At 52.8% G+C, this 19,151-nt stretch overlaps 3 protein-coding genes and 1 non-coding gene across 4 annotated transcripts; 2 read left to right on the forward strand and 2 right to left on the reverse strand.

Moving 5' to 3' along the window:
• Positions 1 to 1,922: 1,922 nt before the first annotated feature.
• VTN31DRAFT_1126 (uncharacterized protein) lies at positions 1,923 to 5,487 on the forward strand (the record flags this gene model as incomplete). Its single annotated transcript, XM_069401149.1, has 6 exons — positions 1,923 to 2,254; positions 2,313 to 4,282; positions 4,635 to 4,714; positions 4,775 to 4,909; positions 4,970 to 5,073; positions 5,139 to 5,487. 6 exons carry the CDS (start codon positions 1,923 to 1,925, stop codon positions 5,485 to 5,487), a joined length of 2,970 nt encoding a protein of 989 aa, XP_069263982.1.
• Positions 5,488 to 5,709: 222 nt separating this feature from the next.
• Positions 5,710 to 7,026, reverse strand: VTN31DRAFT_1127 (uncharacterized protein; the record flags this gene model as incomplete). The annotated part of the gene is made up of 1 exon (XM_069401150.1): positions 5,710 to 7,026. The coding sequence occupies one exon, from the start codon at positions 7,024 to 7,026 to the stop codon at positions 5,710 to 5,712; it is 1,317 nt and encodes a 438-aa protein (XP_069263983.1).
• A 169-nt stretch (positions 7,027 to 7,195) lies between these two features.
• VTN31DRAFT_t9 lies at positions 7,196 to 7,267 on the forward strand. Its single transcript has one exon. It is a non-coding gene; the product is annotated as a tRNA-Ala (tRNA).
• Positions 7,268 to 13,458: 6,191 nt separating this feature from the next.
• On the reverse strand, positions 13,459 to 16,551 carry VTN31DRAFT_1128 (uncharacterized protein; the record flags this gene model as incomplete). Its single annotated transcript, XM_069401151.1, has 2 exons — positions 13,459 to 15,162; positions 15,220 to 16,551. 2 exons carry the CDS (start codon positions 16,549 to 16,551, stop codon positions 13,459 to 13,461), a joined length of 3,036 nt encoding a protein of 1,011 aa, XP_069263984.1.
• Positions 16,552 to 19,151: the final 2,600 nt, after the last annotated feature.

A 19,151-nucleotide genomic window follows, 5' to 3' on the forward strand; every position in this document is an offset into this window, starting at 1 on the left:
GGATGCCGCTGGAATAGAGGAGGACCAGGATGTCAGCGACGAGCGCGTCTGCGATCCTCCACGATGGAGAGAGAGCACTGCCAAAGCGCAGGAATGGGAGGACAATTTATTCTGTGTAGATCAAATGGCCATCTCAGAAATAACTAATGGATAACTATAATTTCTGGCGGAGAATTGAGAGACAGACTCGTGCTGGGATGGATGCCAGAATGGGTCAATGGGGGTCAAACTGTTCCAAGGGAGCCGGTATTAGGTTTGTAATATTACACCCGCTTCTTGGGGCCGCCCGGCACTGCGCGGGTGGTTAACTAGGTTAAATTTCACCTTAGCCTTCGCGCTGCAGTGCAAGGGCGCTGCGGATCTGTCGGATGAGAAGAGAGAGACGCCATCTATCATGGCCAGTCTCGACAACTGATTGCTTTTCACTGTGGAGGATGGAACCGACGGCTGATCATCACCCAAGGAGCAGCAAGATCAGAATGCATCCGCGTCGCGTACAGTAATGTAGTTCTGTATCATATTTCGTATTACGCGGTAATGCTGGTAATGCGCTTGCACCAATCGGGAAAAGGCTGGAGTTCAGAGATATCCAACCCGCGGTAGTTAACCCCGTCTCCGCCGGAATTGCCTCCAAGCAAGCAGGTTTGGAGACGAAAGGGGGGCAAGCTGCATTCCAGAATTGGCTTCTTCCTTGCCCAATCCAGATCGAACACTTTCTGCCTCTGCATCCTCAACAAGTCAATTCAATCAGACAATGCGAGCCCCAAACGGGGTCTGCAGCTTTCCCAGCATGGACTGACTAACTTAATTGTGATCACTAATCATTTCCTAGTCGGGTGACTCGGGTGGATATCAGTTAACCTACATAGACTCGGCGCTGGCTGGATCGGGTGCTCGGCGTGTGACTGCCAAACTCGGCTTTACTCGTTTCGGATAGGTAATTTACCAGAAACATGCAACTCTTGTCCAATCATGCTCCAGGCCGAGAGTCAACCTTGGCTTGTCTGCGTCTCCATTGGCTCATCGGGTCCACATGCCACGTGATTCGCCGTTTTCTTTAGCGTGCTTCCCATCCGACGCTCTGGGTCGACCGAGTGGATCTGCACTCTGATTGGCTCACGTCAGCACATACTCTGAAGAGAAAAGCAGCGCACTGCACAATCCAGCCTTGAGAGTTCAGGGTGGAATTGTTGACAGGGCAAAGGGGTTCCAGTGATGGATGGAGTATGCCAGTGTTGATTGCATTGGAAGATTCTCTTGAAGTGCTGCAGTGTTGACAGAAGTACGCTCATGAAGAGTGGAAGACAGGTAGATCTATGACCGTATGACTAGTACAGAGTTATATATGAGAATTCGACGCGTCGGCGGATTTCCATGTCCATTCATCCGACCGCAACGATAGAAATCTCCTCTGCAACGTTCGATATGGTTCTGGCGCGACAAGCTCAGCGAGTCAGCGGAAACCTTCGCATGTCCGGTCCAACTTTGGCCGCCCCAAGGCGCAAAGCAAGCGAGCAATGAGCCCGGAAAAATCAGCTGGTGTCCCGCAGACCGGCACATTCAATGCAGCTTTCGAGCAAAAAAAAAAAAAAAAAAGAAAATCCTCCCCTTCCGCCGTCCCTTCTCGGAGCCTCCGACGCCCCTGCACGTGTCGGCAGCCAGCCCTGACGGTCCGTCGTGGCGCAAAAGCTTCTTTTGCTTCTCGAAGCATTCGACTTGTTCTGCACGGCTTCTAAGCACGCCGATCGCGGCCAAACGCGGTTAACTAAGTGTCTTATGTAAGAGGCGGGCTTGCTCTGAATGGAGCCAAGCCAGGAACCAATCAGTGATGTGAATGATGGACCCACAGTCTTAAACAGGCAAACACTGCAAACATCCGTGGGTGGCATGGTGATTGGCCACAGCAAAATTCGACAATCTGAATGCCCGTCGTTGAATCGGCAAGAGAGGTCGGCTTTCCGTGCGCATCGCTGCGGTCGCAAAGGTCGAGACGGCAGCCGGCACGGCTTCGAATCAAGCCGACGTCGAGAAACTTCTTATTTCTGAGCTACGCAGCGGCCATGGAGCCCGAATCGGCGCCGCAATTGAATGGCACGAACTCGAGCCAGACAGGCTTGGATCGCAGAAACTCACCCGACGCAAATGAAGAACCGCCGAGCAAGAAGACCAAGCTGGATGAAGCGCCAGATAATGGCGAGAACAAGGGCGCTGATATCCCACCTCGGATGAAGGGCGTTGCGCCCATCAAGAAAGAGTAAGAGAGCTGCAAGGACAGCAGCAATCCTTATCTTCCATTGCTAACCATCTCGCAGGTTTCTGGTGACATTTTCTGCCGAACCGTCACAAACAACACCGGACGATGACACGGCAGAAGCGTCGACTCATCAAGAGCAACAAAAACTCAAAAAGCGGCCAAAGAGCAGCGGCATGAACACTCACCGCAAATTCGGCAAGTCACAGGATGAGAAAATCCTATGCGGGACGCGAATGCTTCGGCCTGAGTTTTCACCCGACGAATGTCCCTTTGGGGACGGCTGTAGATACGAGCATGACCTGCGCAAATACCTCAGGGAATACAAGCGGGAGGATCTGAAGACGTTCAACGGTGTATGTCCAGTGTGGGAGGTTCGGGGTACCTGTCCATCCGGCTGGAGATGTCGGTTTGTGTCGTCGCACATGGCGGAGCGCGACACACCAGATGGCAGGAAAGAGCTCGTGTTGATTGAGGACGAAGAACGGAAAGAAAGGACAAAACCGCAATTTCCAATGGCAAACAGCGAAGGGATCGTCAACTCGGTTTCGACCGAGGACAAACAAGCACTTGCGAAGAAAAAGACAAAAACTCCAAAGGCAGATGCATACGTAAACTGGCTGGAGCAGACCTCCAAGCAGTTCGAGAATTTACAAAATCAGCGCAAGGCCGAACCAGAAGGCCAACAATCCGAGGGAGACGGGCCGGACGCTGCTGCGGAGGAGCCAGCGGACGAAAAGGAAAAGAGGGAGGAACAACGGGCTACGTATGTGGAAACACCATTGTTGCCATCCGAAAAGAGGAAGATATACTTTGGACCCGAAACACCCGTGCTTGCTCCCTTGACGACGCAGGGTAACCTGCCGTTCCGTCGTCTTTGTACAGACCTCGGCGCTCAGTTTACTTACTCCGAAATGGCCATGAGCCTGCCACTGATCCAAGGTCATAAGCCCGAGTGGGCTCTGATGAAGGCTCACGAGTCGGAAATGAGACCTCCAACTGTCTCGTCGCGGGCGGCAGAAATCGTCAAGGGGTACGACAACTCGAAGGACTTCCGATTCGGCGCCCAGATTGCCGCCAACAAGCCCTGGGTGGCAGTCAAAGCCACCGAAGTCATGGCGAATCTCACGCCCAATCTCCGGGTGATTGATCTCAACTGCGGCTGCCCCATCGACCTAGTGTACCGCGAAGGGGCCGGCTCTGCGCTTCTGGATCACCCGTCGAAACTGGAAAAGATCGTCCGCGGGATGAACACCGTCTCAAATGAGATTCCAATCACTGTGAAGATCCGCACGGGCACCAAGGACGGAAGCCCGACCGCGCTAAAGATCGCCGAGCGTCTCCTGCTCGGAGGGTACGAGGCGACTGAGCTAGGCCTCGGCCCGCCGGGCGTCGCTGCGATCACACTGCATGGTCGCACCCGACAGCAGCGGTACACCAAGAGCGCGGACTGGGGATACATCGCCGAATGCGCCACACTGGTCAAGAACCTCCGCCAACAAGCCGACGACGTGGCGGACACCATTCGCGAGCCCGACCCGCGGACGCTGCCGAATGGAGGCAAGATCTTCTTCATCGGCAACGGCGACTGCTTCAGCCACGAGGACTACAACGACCACATCCATCACGCCAACGTCGACAGCGTGATGATTGCCCGGGGCGCGCTGATTAAGCCATGGATCTTCGAGGAGATCCAGGCCGGCCAGTACCTGGACAAGTCCGCGTCGGAGCGGCTGGCGCTGGTGGAGAAGTTTGCGCGCTACGGCCTCGACGCCTGGGGGTCAGACGAGCACGGCGTTGGCACCACCCGGCGGTTCTTGCTCGAGTGGCTGAGCTTTGCCTACCGCTACGTGCCCGTGGGCATTCTTGAGTACCTCCCGCCGCGGATCCAGGATCGCCCGCCGGCGTGGCGGGGACGGAACGAGCTGGAGACGTTGCTGGGCAGCGACAACTACAAGGATTGGATCAAGATTACGGAGATGTTCCTGGGACCGGCGCATAAGGATTTCCGCTTCGAGCCGAAGCACAAGAGTAATGCGTATGAAATCGAGACGCAGGGATAGACTGCATGACGTTGATGATGATGAATCGACATGTCACAAAACAGCTTCATCGTTAGGCCAGTTGGCGGAAATACATCTAGCAAGAAGTAGTCACGTGCCTCTGTAGTTCCAGATGACGTCTTTGACCAAGTTGTTGTAACTTGAATCCAAGCGTGCAGGCTGCGATCGTCGACAAACCGACCATCAAAAAAGGACACCTCACCAGGTTTTGCCTGCACGGTGTCTAGTCTTGTTTAGATAAATTGATCAATTTGACTGCAAGTCTCTTTTCTTCCTTCTACATCTCTTCTACCATCCATCTGACGCGTGTTTGTTGACAGTTAAACTTTTCCCTAGCAAGTCTGCTTCGCGTGTCGACACACACACAACACCAACGAAAATGACTCTCTATTACACTCTTGTAAGCAATCGTGGGTCAGAGGCTAAGCTCTGAGAGTGCTGACTTTTTTTTTTCCTCAAGGTCTTTGTTCTCCTCATGCTGGAGATGATTGTCTTCCTTGGCCTCATCATCCCGCTACCCTCGAGCTGGCGACGGAAGCTCTTCACGTTGATCTCGGAGAGTCCTGCAATTGCAAAACTGCAGTACGGTCTCAAGGTACACAAACCATCTTCCTCTATTACTTTTGTACAGAATGCTGACAAGGCAATGATCAAGATCACCTTCATCTTCATCCTCATCCTCTTCATCGACAGCGTGAACCGCGTGTACCGAGTTCAACTCGAGATTGCATCCTATGGCAAGGATTCCGTTGGCGGAGGGTCAGCCAAAAATTTTCCCCCCCAATTCAAATAAATAGACCAGTCCTAACTAACATCAATAGTAGAGCCGTTGCCGCCCTCGGTGCCGAACGCATGGAAGTCCAAGCCCGCCGGTTCTACTCCCAGCGCAACATGTACCTGTGCGGCTTCACGCTGTTCCTGTCGCTGATCCTGAACCGCACGTACATCATGATCCTCGAGGTGCTGCGCCTGGAGGATAAGGTGAAGTTTCTGCGGCAGCAGGTTGCCGAGGGTGGGGACAAGGACGAGGTGGCGCGGCTGAAGAAGGAGCTCGAGGCCAAGGATCGGGACATGGCGGTGCTGAAGAAGCAGGTTGAGGGCCTGCAGAGGGAGTACCATGAGTTGGGGAGTAAGGTGGCGCCGGAGGATGGCACGCCCAAGAAGGATCGGTGAAGTCAATTCATTATCAAGGAGTTGTCTCATTTCCGGGGGGGGGGGGGGGGGGGATGCGAGTCATGATGATTCTCTTCAAAAGGTCGCGGGGCGGGATGTCATGTGTGTATCGATAGGACAGTGTATTATTGCTTTTATGAGCAACGCAGCAACAGATGGGTCGCTACAATCAGCCCAATCCTAGAATACCCCGTGTACACATTACCAACCATTTATTGATGATTATGTCAAGAAAGTCCAATAACTCGGATACACCAACTCATCCTCAAATATACGCCGAACCTGCTCCAGCACAAACCGCTCCACCTTACCCACGTTCTTGAGAACCTGCTTCCCGTTCTCCTGGCGGCCAATCTCGCTCTCAACCCTGATATGCTGCAGGAGACTGCTACTCCCGTAGCGACGTTGCGACTGCGCCGTGTGCCCCGGGGCATCATTGTGCCCGTCCCTCTGATGATCCGGTCCCAACAACGCATCCGCATCCTCCGGCGCCAAGAAACACAGATGCCACCTGCGCCTGATATACGCGACCACCGCGACTCCGTCGAACGTCATGCCCGTGATGTTGAGTTTGAGCGGCAGGCCGACGAAGCTCGGCATGGGGTAGTCGAGAAGGATCTCCGCGGTGAGCGAGAGCTTGATGTCGCCGGCGTATTTCACGTGGCAGAGGACCTGGAAGTCCTCGGGGCGCTGCTGTTCGCGGATGGAATGGCGGGGACGAGGTGATGGTCGTGGTGATCGTGCAGGATCGGGATTGTTGTTGTTGTTGTTGTTGTTGGTAGTAGTAGTGGGAGGCTCGCCGCTGGATCCCGTTGTTGTAGGGTCACTAGCTGCGCTCTGATGGCCGTGGGAGAGTCCGGACGGGTTGGTATTTGCCGTTGAGGGCCGCGATGGCGAGCCGTGCTCTTCAACGTCCATGTTTACTCCCGGTGGGGTTTCTTCCGTCGGCGACGACACGCGCCGCGCGTCTGATGGTCCTGGTTGAAACCGGCTGGGGAAGGATGAAGCTCCTGCGACGGCGGCCGCCAGCGGGGTCTGCGTCCCGGACAGCCCGCCCAGCATGAGATGATGGTAGCCGACGTTGGACGTGCCGCCGGGGATCGCGGGGGAACCGGACCGAGCAATCTGCACATGCTCTGCGAGGCCAAACGGAGTCGGTGGGCTGTTCAACTCGCGATCATCCCTTTGTCTTGTACTGTAGGGCCAGCCGAGGTTGTTGTGCACGTTTGACGGCGACGGGTTGGACTCGAGATCGGTTTTGTCATCCTCCTCATCCTCCTCCTCCTCCTCACCATCGTCATCGTCATCATCGTCGTCGTTATCCTCCTCGTAAAAATCCGCAAACGGATCGCAAATATCCTTGATCTCCAGCTCCGGGGCTACACGCCCAAAGTCGAACGAATGCACCTGCACCGACCGGATGAATCGCGGCAGAGGTACCTGCTGAAATCGGTCGTGGATGAAGGCGCGGATGCGCTCGGCCAGCTGCTCACCGTCCGGACCAGACGTGGCGGTCTGCCAATCGATCTCTATGGACATGAAGACATGTGCATGTGTCGCTGATGTTACCAGCGGGCATTATTTATTATTAGACCTCTTGGGTTTTGGAAAGCATTATTGTACCGAGTCGTCATTCCTAAAGTCTAATCTGGGAGTTCTTTAGGATACAAGGCCATTTTGGAACCCTCCACATCACTGTCAATGAGATGGGCTTGTGGTTTAGTGGTATAATTTCCCGTTCGCATCGGGGAGGTCCGGGGTTCGATTCCCCGCGAGTCCATTCTCTTTTTGTATTTTTTATTATTTTTTCTTATGAACATTGCCGTCCTCAGGGCCAACTGCGAATCACCATCAGCAACTCCATCACACGCCACATCGCAAGCAAACAAGGTCGCTTACCTATAGCCGAGTTAATACTAACCCGCGGAACCATCGACCAAGCCATCCGCATCATTGAATCACTCTCTGCCATTCATCAAGTCAGGCTCACAACTTCTGCCACCTGGCGGGATGACAAATCTGAATTCCACAACCTACCTACCCGACACACAACAAGTCTAGCTTCGCCCCATTACTTTCTCTCATGCGCGGGACACTTGATGCCCTCCCAGCGCATCGTGCGAGACTTGGTTTGATGATCCGGTGAGTCCCGGTCGGGGCAGCAGACAATACTGTCCTGGCGAATGACGCAGCCGCAATCGTATTCGATAAAGTAGATGGTGCACATTGTTAGATATTGCGGGCATAAAAAAAAAAATAGTACTCTTCTTCCCCTCCCCCCCTCAATGCTCGATGATGATGACAAAAGGGCCTACATAACATAGGTAGTCCGACCAAAACTTACTCGATATCCGATTCTTATATATAAGAATACAGGGACGATTGTCATTGCTTTCGATTCTTTGTTGACAGATCTAGTCTTCAGCATGTACGATGTTTCTTTTCGACAATGAGAAAAAAGCCTAGTAGTGGCCAGGATCAGGAATCGTCGTTATTCTCCGTTACTGGCGTGGAGAGTTGAAATCTTGCAGCATATGGCCCATGGCCGGACCGTTGATGGACCCTTTAACAACAACCCTGTTGCGCCTGCAGTCCTCCTGCACAGGCAGCGTTGCCACAAGACAGGGAGGAACTTTCTTTGTTTACCGATCGATGCATATACTCCGTAGGCCATGGACAGTTCACAGTGGACACTGGTCACGGGCCATTTTGACGGGGTATACGTGCGCACAGAGCAAGGCAGCAGATAGATCATTCGACGACAGAGGAGTGCATAACCGGGATTCTTGTTGGTTGAGAAGAAGGTATGCGTGTAGGGCCGGCGACTTGCATCCTCCGAAGTTCGTTAAGCACTCCGCGGACAAAAAAAAAAAAAAAAAAAAAATCAATTTGTAATGGGCCGAGTGCAAGGAAAGTCAAGGGGCTAGAAAGTGCACTATTATTGTTTATTGTACTCCGTACCGACAGCCTTGACTCTGGAGAGTGCGGGGGCGATCCAGGACATACATACTACGAGTATACCGACGTGACAAGATCGATCCATACATGATGCACCATGTCAGCGCCGTTGGTCAGGGATACCTAACTTACGTTCTTGTGCGATATCTGGGCAAAGTACCTTTGGCGCTGCCGAACGGCCCGGCGCCGCATCAAGACACTGCTGCAGAGAGTGTGGCCAATGGCATGGATCATCATCAACCTTGTGGCGAGAAGCCGAGATGCAGACAAGACAGTTGACCAAAAAAATCAAGTCAGCTCGCCAAATCCCGATCGACGACTTTTCCCAAGTTGGCAGTAACCCGGCATGAAGAGTTATCCTCCAGATTTCCACGATGATGATCGTATATATGTACGGAGTACTCCGTACGGAGTACTCGTCCGAGTAAAGGTTGATTGACGCTGATAGCATGGTTTGATCTTATCCGCCTGCAGATGGCTGCATAATCAGGCCAAAGGGCCAGTCGATCACGATATGAGCTTATCAAATTCAAACAGCATCTCCTTTTCAGAACGGGGGTGACTTGGACAGTCTGCGAAAAAGTCGCCCGGTGATTCCTGAAAACGAGAAGCACAAGATTGAATCCACCAGATCCACAACGGACAAACTGTCAGTCAGTCACGAGGAATACGGAGTCCCTCCAGGATTTCTCAAGCTGGAGCCTCCAGAATGAATGAGAAAAAAAAAGGGGCCCCGCCGAGACTCCCTTGCGAAGGCGAGACTAGACTAACCTTATCCCCCGACTTTAGACTGCTCCAAGATGGATCTCCGAAAGTCTGACGTGATCCTCACCGGATATGCAGTGGGGAGGGAAGTCCGCGCAAATCACAACGTTCCAGAGAAGTACTTAGTTAAAGTAATTGAGTTAAACAAACTTGAGCTTTCTCCAACATTTGTGCCTTCCATCGGTGTACCAAAATAGGAAATCCACAGCCCACGTTCCTTCTCTGGACGCTGGATTGGTTCATGGGCTGTCCGGGCATCACGGATGAAAGTCAGTGGACAAGGAGGCAATATTTAAACGAGGTCCTTTCCTCCTCGACCTCTTTCTTCCTCTCCAACAACAATCATCAACTCGATCAGCTTGATAGCAGCATCTCTGTATCCATACATACAATACTACGAATCTACTATCTTTGATCAACTTCACGTCTAAAAACATCATGTTGACCAAGCTGAACAAGTTCCTCGTCCTCGCTCCTACCGTCCACTCCCACCCACCCCTTCCCCGGGAGGACGAGCCCACACCCGCAATCGCCGTCGACACTGCGACCGCTGAGCCCGTCCATCGTGCCGACAGCAACACGTCGACCTCTTCTTCGGTCTCGACACAGGGGGGCTTTTCGAACCGATTCCTGAAGCTCGGCTTTGACCGCGTGATTACCAAGGGTGGCAACTAAACATTTAACAAATACCCAATCCTTTTCTCTTCATAATACCCCTACGTCATCATCATCGAACTTGATTTCGTTCGTTCTTCCAACCGAGAATTCTCGACCCGGGGAACCGCTCTCGCCTCGGTTAGAATCGGCTCGGCGTATCTGTTCCTTCACTCCTTGGCTCCAGTTTTTTAATTTTTTTTCTTTCTTCCTTTCCTTCTCCCGTTGGCTGCAGCCTCCCGAATGTCATTCCCACATGCGGAGCGTGAGAACCCGAGAGCCCGAGACATCTGACAAGACCTGATGGAGCTGGAGATGCACTTTTAGACATTTGCGGGAGGACCCGGAAGATCAATCAAGCTGTCGGCGAATCAGGAGGCCAGCTTGGGACAAGGAATCGAGTCAATTATCATATTCTGTACATAGATTGGACGGGCGTGGTTGAACTTGGAGTTGACTTTTGCATGCAGTATTACTATTAGAGTATTATCACATGGAATGGAATAGAATGGAAGGTTTACAATCCAATCCTCTTCTCTTCGCGGAACAATTGAAACACAAAAGCACCGAGTAGTGTACCTTTGAATTTTTGCGTAAGTCGTCCATTGGATCTCGGCTCAGAGATTCCTCACATGCCAACAGAACTCCTTGGTTAGGCAATTCCATACCTACTCCAGATGATCAGCCAACAAAATCTGTATATCGTGCAGAATCATGCACAAGAAAATTCCTCGGCTTTCTCGGCTAAAATAGCTTATTCTGATTCTCACCAATCATCACCCATTCTCAAGTGTAGCCGAGTCCTCTGATTCGAGGATATTCCCAAAGACCAACAATACCAAACTATCTCCTGACAACGCAAATACCGGAGGCTCCATTCGGATTTCGTTCCTCGAGCCGAACCAAACATGGAAATCTGGGGCTTCGGCTTTTTAGGGCTAAAAAAAAAAAAAAAAAATAAAACTACATATCAACCGTCATCTTAATACCCGCGGACCGAGCAAACTAACCACACACCCTGAGTGAACTCCGTGTCAATCTCCTCGACGAAGAAAAAAAACTCACTACATACTCCGTAGCCTATCTGCTCACTCCTCGTACGAAAACGAAATATTATCGCGACAGCTTGCTTAGCTAGGCTTACCCCGCACAGCAGAGAGAAAGAAATTTCCAAAGACGAATAACTATATTCCTTCCCCGCACTCGAGAGAGTAGGCCTATAGGTACTGGTATACCAATTTCACTGTGTTTTCCTCCCCGCACGGTGGTGATGTTCTATGGGAATCATATGTATGTACTGAAATCACGTCGTCGATCATACATACGTCAGTCGTTATCATTAGGCTAGCGTCGGAAGGTGTGAGTTGGGCAAGTTCCGAGGTTAGACCTAGTACATAGGTACAGTAGGTATGTAGGTAGTCGTGATTGATACAATGGCTCGGTTGTTCCGATAGTAGGTAAGCCTATGTACTCCGGCATGAACCTGGATTGGAATTGGCCATCAAAGCCATCAATCACAATCACATGACTCATCCACAAGGTACCGATGGTACTCCGTGCACTGCTCCGTCAATTTCACCATCTCCCACTCCAAGACGGCTTGTAGTTTTGTATTATCGCAGTCATGAGCCCCGGGTTCGCTGAACCAAACTTTTTTTTTTTTTTTTTTAAGTCTGACCGATGATTACTTACGGCACACTGTTCAAAAGTTGGAAAATCAACAATCCGGAGACAACTAGTCGATCTACTGTACTAACTCCACACGCGTGCCTCGGTCAACCCTAACACTGAACAACTTTATAGGTATATATACATGCCCGACCATTTTGACAACATTTTATCCTTCACAATCCCCGGAAGACTAGCGGCCATTCATTGCGAAAGGCTGACTGACGAACTCATGCCGTAGGAACTCATCAGCCCCGACGCGCTGGAGCCAAATGATGGAAGACCGGCCGGGAAAGAAAAAGAACAGGGAAAGAAGACACACACTACACAGGAGACCACCACAACAAGCTATGTACATGTACAGTATGTATCCGGGATGTCTGTCTTGCCTGCGGAGGCAATCACTCAAAGGCTGTTCAAACTGGTCGTCCATCACAACAGGATTTGGGTCACTGGATTCCCTGTTTAATACCTAGTTATCCTGCTATAACCGAGTTTCATATATCGCCTTTGCGATGGTTTCGTAACTATGTATCCTTTGATAACGTTTTCTTGGTGTTTTCACCCTCCTTTTGATATTCCAACCGAACAGAAACGATCGGAATACATCTAAGTAGCGTACGATAATACATAGTAGTAGGCAGTACTTTACTCGTCTGTCATTGAATCAATCAGACCACTCGAGTCAAAATACTGACAATGATCACCACAGGACATGAGGAGAGCTGCTTCTAGGTCCGACTTATCATATGTTTCTAGAAGTTCATGTCGTCGCAGTTGAAGGGGAAATTAAAAAAAAAAAAAACATGCAACAGCTGGGATTCGCTGGTGGTCACCCACCCAACTACTAACCAGCCGGCGTGTGGCTTAAGTACGGCTGAGCGGACGGGAAGCCCTGTTTTCCACACCCTATGGTCGCATGTACCCATTCTTTCATAGCAAGGGAATTTTATCGTCTACTTTCGTTGACTGTCAAGGACCATGAGCAATTTCAAGCAGTTGTCAGACGAGCAGAGGCCGATCTCGTTCGATCAACACCTACAAAGCCTTAAATGAACCAGTAGCCAGGACATGCATGAATCTACCAATCCAATCAATCTTCCATTAATCGGGCCTTGTTGCTAAGAGTGCACAGGGAAATGCCACGATGAGAGCATGTGAGAAACGATAAACTGGAGCCCTGACGATCAATCATTGACAGACCATATCTACACGTTATCTGGAATGATCCCATCATTAAAGGAACAAGGAGCATGCAAGACTCGACATCAAGCAGGTCCCGACGGTTTTATACAGGGCAGAACGTAAATGCTTTCCGAAGGAATAGACAGGACCAAGAACGGAACAGAAAAACCATAGGACAGTACGAATGAACCTCTTGCTCCTCATGCTGAAGCAATCAATCCAAGAGAGACATTGGCATGACTTCGAGAAAGGAAAACGAACCTCCCCGAGCACACAGAAAAGTAGAAGAAAACGAAGACAAGGCGATATACATACACACACACACACACACATACGGACAACACATACAAAGGAAAAAAAGAGGACATTCCGCACACAAACAACCCAACAATTAGCATTAGGGCTCGCATGCGGGCCCAATAACGTAGCGTGATAGGTATCAGTCGCAAACAAGCAAGCAATTCATCGAGTCGAAATCGAATCCCGCCACAACATACACGTAGGGGTATCACTGCTACTTTTCCCGAGCCAATATCCAAATCGACTTATCGAGTATCGGAATCGAGCTGATGCACGCGGCCACGTCCGGAATCGGCGCGATTTCGATGCCCTGAGCATTGTCACATCGAGACCTGTCAATACACGTCGAGGCACCGCCTCGCCCCGAAGTAACTGCCCAATGCAAAATCGACAATGTCCCAAAATATGAAAGAGAAGAAAACAAAGCGGCTCGCATAAACCTCACCGATCGTCTCCAACTCGAACTCGGGCCCGCCGACGGAAGAAATCCATAACCTTGCGGGCCGCGCCGGAACTGCCCGAATGGTACCCCGGATTGCGCTCGTACTCGTACGCGTCGGCGAACTTCCGGTTCGACTTCTGGAGCACCGCTCCTTTCTGCCGGCCCAGATGGACCGACGACTGGCTGCGCTCGTGTCCATTGAACTCTTCCCGACCCGGGTACCCGCGGCCACCGCCGCGCTGCGACGCGTCCGGATGCATTTCCGGGTTTGACCAGTTTTCGGTAGCGTAGGCTCTTTGGTTGCTGTGCAGCTCCGCAAATTGTCGGTCGATGTGATCCTCGTAGCTTTGGACCTGCGGATGCGGCTCTATTGGCGACTCGGCCGTGGGAGACTCGACCCGCGATGACCCGAGGGTCTGACTGGCCTGGCGCATGGAGGCCCCGGCCGGGCCGGTGGCCGGTCGCCCATTGTCCTGCTGCTCCTGACGATCGCCGTCGGATTGCTGGTCGCTCCGCCCACTGGAGAATCCTCTCAAAAGCGAGAATCGTCGGCTGCGACCTTGCATGGTTCCGGAACGACTGTGTGTACCGGTCGACCGCCGCGAATCCATCGACGGCCGTGGCTCGTCCATTGCAAACGGCTCCTTCATGCTGGTTGGAGGATACTTCTTGTCCCGTTTCGCACGCACAGTCTGGCTCGACCGACCGCCAAATATCGATGCTGGCCTCCCAAAAATCTTCTCGCCAATGCTGCTGACGGTGTTCGATCGTCGATGTCCTCGGGACGAAGCTCCTGATGCCGGTGGCGTGCTCGAGACCGACGGCACATAGGTGCCAGGCCGGCTGTGATCCGACGCGTCGCCCTCTGCCGGTCCCGGCGACGAAATGTTGTATGGACCGGTGCCTTCGTTCTTGGGTTGCGTAAGGCGACCCTGGGCGTTGGTAGCCGCCACCGTCGGGGCCACAGGCTGCCCGTAGGAGCCCTGCGACGGAAGCCGACCGGCGCCGAGCGATGCCACCGAATGCCCAGTAGTCGGACGCGCCTGGCTGTGGGCACCCGCGGACTCCGACGCCGAATGGGGCACGCCTTGGCTGGTCCCAGTCGCAGCATCGGCAACGGGCGCATGGCTCGGCGATGGCTTGTCAGCCGCCAACTCGGCCTGGCGTCTGGACGAGTCGGACGTCGAACCATCGCCGCGAGCAGTCTGCGACTGTGGAGCAACGTATTCGACCTGGACAGTCCTGCGTTTGGCCTCTCTCGATGTTTTGTACTTCTCGGTATCGTCCAGGGTAATCTTTCCTTGATGATGGTTGAGGCCGCCGAGAGTAGATGGGCTGGTCTGATAGCTCCGGGGGGGCTCGCGAACGGATGCACTCCGGGTCAGAGATGGGCCCTCATTGAGGCCTTCAGACGGAACAGTGGTCGTGGCGATGTCGGCAATGTTGGTGGTATTGCTGGTGATGTGCGCCACAATGTGCGAATACTCGGCCAGCCAGCTATGACGGGCAACCTCGAACAAGTCGGCCCGCTTGCGCGGGTCGGGGACAAGAATCCGCCGCAAGAGATCACGAGCGTGCGGCGTAACCCATTCGGGAAACGTCAGAGGGGTGCTGACAATGTACTTGTAGAGAAGATTGATGTTGTCTCCCTCGGGGTTTGCAGGGTCGTCGTCAAACGGCAAATAGCCAGCCAACATCGCATACTTTTGTGTGTGCACACGTTAGTGAATCGAGAGGCAAACAAATGAACAATCGCTTACCAAGATCACGCCGCAGCTCCAGACGTCGACCTTGCGGCCTGTGTAGAGAGAATCGCTGACGACCAGCTCCGGAGCGGCATAGCATGGACTCCCGCAGCTGGTCTGCATCAAATCACCGCGCCTCATACCGTTGGCATCCACCTTGTCCAGGCGCATCCGTTTGACAAACTCCTTGTTGGTCAGGTTGTATTCAATCTCCTCGCTCAACTCGTCGTTCGGATTGAAGGTGTTGGCGAAGCCAAAATCGGTAATGATGATGTTGCGATTCCGGTCCAGAAGCAGATTCTCCAGCTTCAGGTCCCGATGCACGATGCCCTTTTTATGCAAGTACCCGACTCCCGACACCAGCTGCGCGAAGAGTCGCCGGGCTGCGTTGTCCTTTAGGTAGCGGTTGTGAAGGATGTAGTCAAAGAGTTCACCGCCCGAGGCGTATTCCATGATGATTCCAATGTGGCGGTCGGTTTCGACCATCTCGTGCAGCTTTACGATGTTGGGGTGGGAAAGCCCTCGGAGGATCGAGATTTCCCGGTAAATCTTGGGCAGCCTGCTCGGATTGCCTCCAAGGCTCTCCCTTCGAATGAGCTTGATGGCAACCTGGACGCTGCCGTCTTTCTTCCAGCCGAGCTTGACCTTGCCAAACTCTCCTTCACCGATCGTCTGGCCGAGGATGTATTGACCAAACGTGGTTTCTTTTCGCCGGCCACTCGAGTTTTGTGGATAGTCGTGATGGCGCCTTTGCACGACGGCACGGCCAGCATCATCGGCACCGTCGTCATTGGCCGAGCCAAACGGACCTTGGACCTCTTTCTGGCGTGCTGCTTCTCGCTCGATGTCTTCGCTGGGATCGGTGATCACCAGTTGATTGATGATGCGGCTCCCTTCGGTGACCAGGTCTGAGTGACGGTGGTCCCGTCGGTCGTGCTCCTCCCGTCGACGGGAGCGGCCGTCGTCGGTGGGTCGATCCCGACGATCGCGACCGTCACCATTGCGACTTCGTTGACTGGGCTGATACGAATGATTGCGGGTCCGTTGCGTGGACGAGGTCCGCGGTGGAATGGCCGGGGTTCCCATCATGTCGCCCGGTGCGGCCGAGCGCGCGCGGACGTGTCCAGATGCCGCCATACCGGATGCGCGAGGCAATTGGCCCGATGAGGACGAGCCACTGTTTACACCATTGGAGCTGGACTCGCGACTGTGGTGCTGGGGAGAAGAGGAATCTCGAGCCGACTGCGGTGCGGAAGACTGACTGTACGCTGCGGCGGAATGGGGCGGATACGCATGCTGGGGCTGCGAGGCACTGTACGGGCGGGCCGTCTGCATATCAGTCGACATGCCTTCTTCCTGTTCCGGAAGTGGGCACGGGGAGACAGGGAAGGGATTCGAGACAAGCGTGCCGCACCGAGGGGGGGTGAAATGAGTCCGTTGGATGTGTTCTGCCGTGCCCCGCGTGTCGGACTTCAGCCGGACCTCCAGCAAGAGGATCCGAATATCAAAGAAAAAAAAAAAAAGAAAAAAGAAATCGACACTAATGGGGACGGAGACATCTGTCAGCGGGAGAATGCACGTGGCGGCCGCATGCTTTTCGAGGAATGCGGGGACGATCGCGATTGATATGACAGCGAGCAACTTACCGGAATGTTCGGGATTTCCTCTCTGATCGCGTTACACAGGGCAAGGACAATGCAATTGCAATCTGACTCGGTCTCGAGTCACAGCGAGAGAGGGATCAATTGGGGCCAAAAAGGCTCTCAGCAGGACTGCGCGGCAGATCCTCGGAGAGCGGGACACTGCACCGATTGCAATCGAATTGCAGTGACCCTGACAGCAAGACTCCCCAGCAACCAACGCAGGATGCACACCAGCGACACCAGCACTGCTACGGCAGGGGGATCAGTCAGGGGGAACTGTCCGCGCGACCGCGACACTCCCATTCAACGTTCGCGGTGCCAGCACGGCCCAGACACAGACGAACGCGCCCACAAACCCAGAATCAACAAGGATGCGAGGGAATTTGGCTGGGAAACATGCTGACGGGGGGCGGCGAGCGCGACAACGTGGGCGAAGACTCTCCGTGTATCGTAGCGAACTGTTCGCGACGAGGGCGAACGAAGGTTCTGGCAGGAGCCTGGGGAGAAGCGAGCGGACGGACGGAGAGGAAAAGGGGGTAACTGGAGATTGAAGAGCACGACAGAGAGCGGGCGTGGGGAGGGGAGGGGAGGGGGGGGGGGTGTGGAAGAGAAGGGATCTCTCAGTTCAGTTCAGGGTTTAGGGAATATGGAATAATCGCAGAGGACAGCCGGGCTCAGGGCGAAGGTTTGTTGTTTTGGTGCTTGGCGCTTGACCTGGCTGGGTTTGGTTCGGCCCCGGAGCTCAAGGGGAGAAAAGCGGGTCGTCCCCGATGATCTAAGCGGCCAGTAGGTTATGTAATCTTTGACAGTTGACGGTCTACTTGTACCTACCTACCTTGCCCTGGTACATAGTAAATAGTACTTCGAGAAGGTACTCCGTACATAATAATAAAATTAATACTGTACAGAGTACTCCGTACTTATAAAAAAACAAATCATCTTGTCTACTCTTGGTCTTGGAAAAATCGGCATTGCTCTCACAGATCGCCATCCACTAAACCTAACTAATGACGCCCCGATCGACTCGTCATGTACGCCATTGTTTTTGCATGGCCCTATTCATCTACCATACGGAGTACTCCGTATACAATAGTATGCTGCAATTGTGGCCAGAGATGATGCTGCCATGCCACCTGGCAGGATGCTGACTAACCTCCCACCGTTTTTGCCCTTTGGTACTCTCACAGCAAGAGCAAGAGCGATCGATGGTCGTGCCTTCTGTTCTGTTGTCAAAGTGCCCTCCGAGGAAGGCACGCCCCACTGGTTTCATGTTGGAGCAGGAGTGCCCGGCCCGAACAATCTTCCGGATTTCCTTCCTTCTTTCCTCCTCTCTCCATCCTGGACGGACTTTTTGGTTTTAGTTTTTTTTTTTTTTTTTTTTTTTTTTATCATTCCAAATGGCAGATGCTGAAAAGGTGTCCTTCCATCCATGGCATCAAGACTTCAAGAGTCAAAGGGTCATCGATCTGATCGTTCCTGCGTTGGCACGTCCCACCGGGGCTGGTACCACAGCAGTCACTCCACATGGCCGCCGCGCTGATGCCACGAAGTCCGACGCTGAGACTAGGCCGAGAGTCTTCAATTCTCATACTTCCGTGTTCGTACAGTAACAATCTCGCAAAAAAAGATCCTGAATGCTGATTGCAAATCCATCTGGGTTCGTGCCTTTGTCCGAGACGCATAACCTACTACATGTATGTACTGTAAGTATCTCGATTCCTCTTTTTGAGGCTCTTCATCTCCACCCATGGCCAAGCAATCACCGCTTGGAAAATGAATGGATTAGGCCGAACCTAGCCTGATCCATCGCAACTCTCGGTTGTAACGACAGGGTTCTCGCCGCCAGCTGTTGCTGTGTTGGCACGCTACGAGCCACTCGTCATCGGTGCTATCGCAGACTGGGTTGAACGTCAAGTCCGAATGCCATCGCCACGACATGTTGAGTGCAGTCATTTCCAGAATGGAGCCGACGAGCCGAAGATACATCAGTAGCACGTGCGCCAGAATCCAACAGCTCGATGTAAGCGACATCTTATCGATCGGCCAGTTGACATTTACAGTACCTAGGTCCCTCCTTAATTTCGGCAAGCTTGTCGGTGAGGGATCGGTACATGTTGGTTTGCACAATAATAATGGTTGCCCCAAGTACTTGTACTGTACTTACTCGATCAGCTCCGAGATTCCGACGATTAAAACAGCAGCAAGTATGTACAGCACAAAGTACAATTTGTTTGATGCATTAAAACTCGGCTGTTGAAGCAAACTCATCCGCTACTTGCAACATTTCTCCATGCCATACAGTAC

The sequence above is a fragment of the Thermomyces dupontii genome (genome assembly GCF_041956625.1).
Source record: "Thermomyces dupontii strain NRRL 2155 unplaced genomic scaffold VTN31scaffold_1, whole genome shotgun sequence".
In the NCBI taxonomy this organism is placed as follows: domain Eukaryota; kingdom Fungi; phylum Ascomycota; class Eurotiomycetes; order Eurotiales; family Trichocomaceae; genus Thermomyces; species Thermomyces dupontii.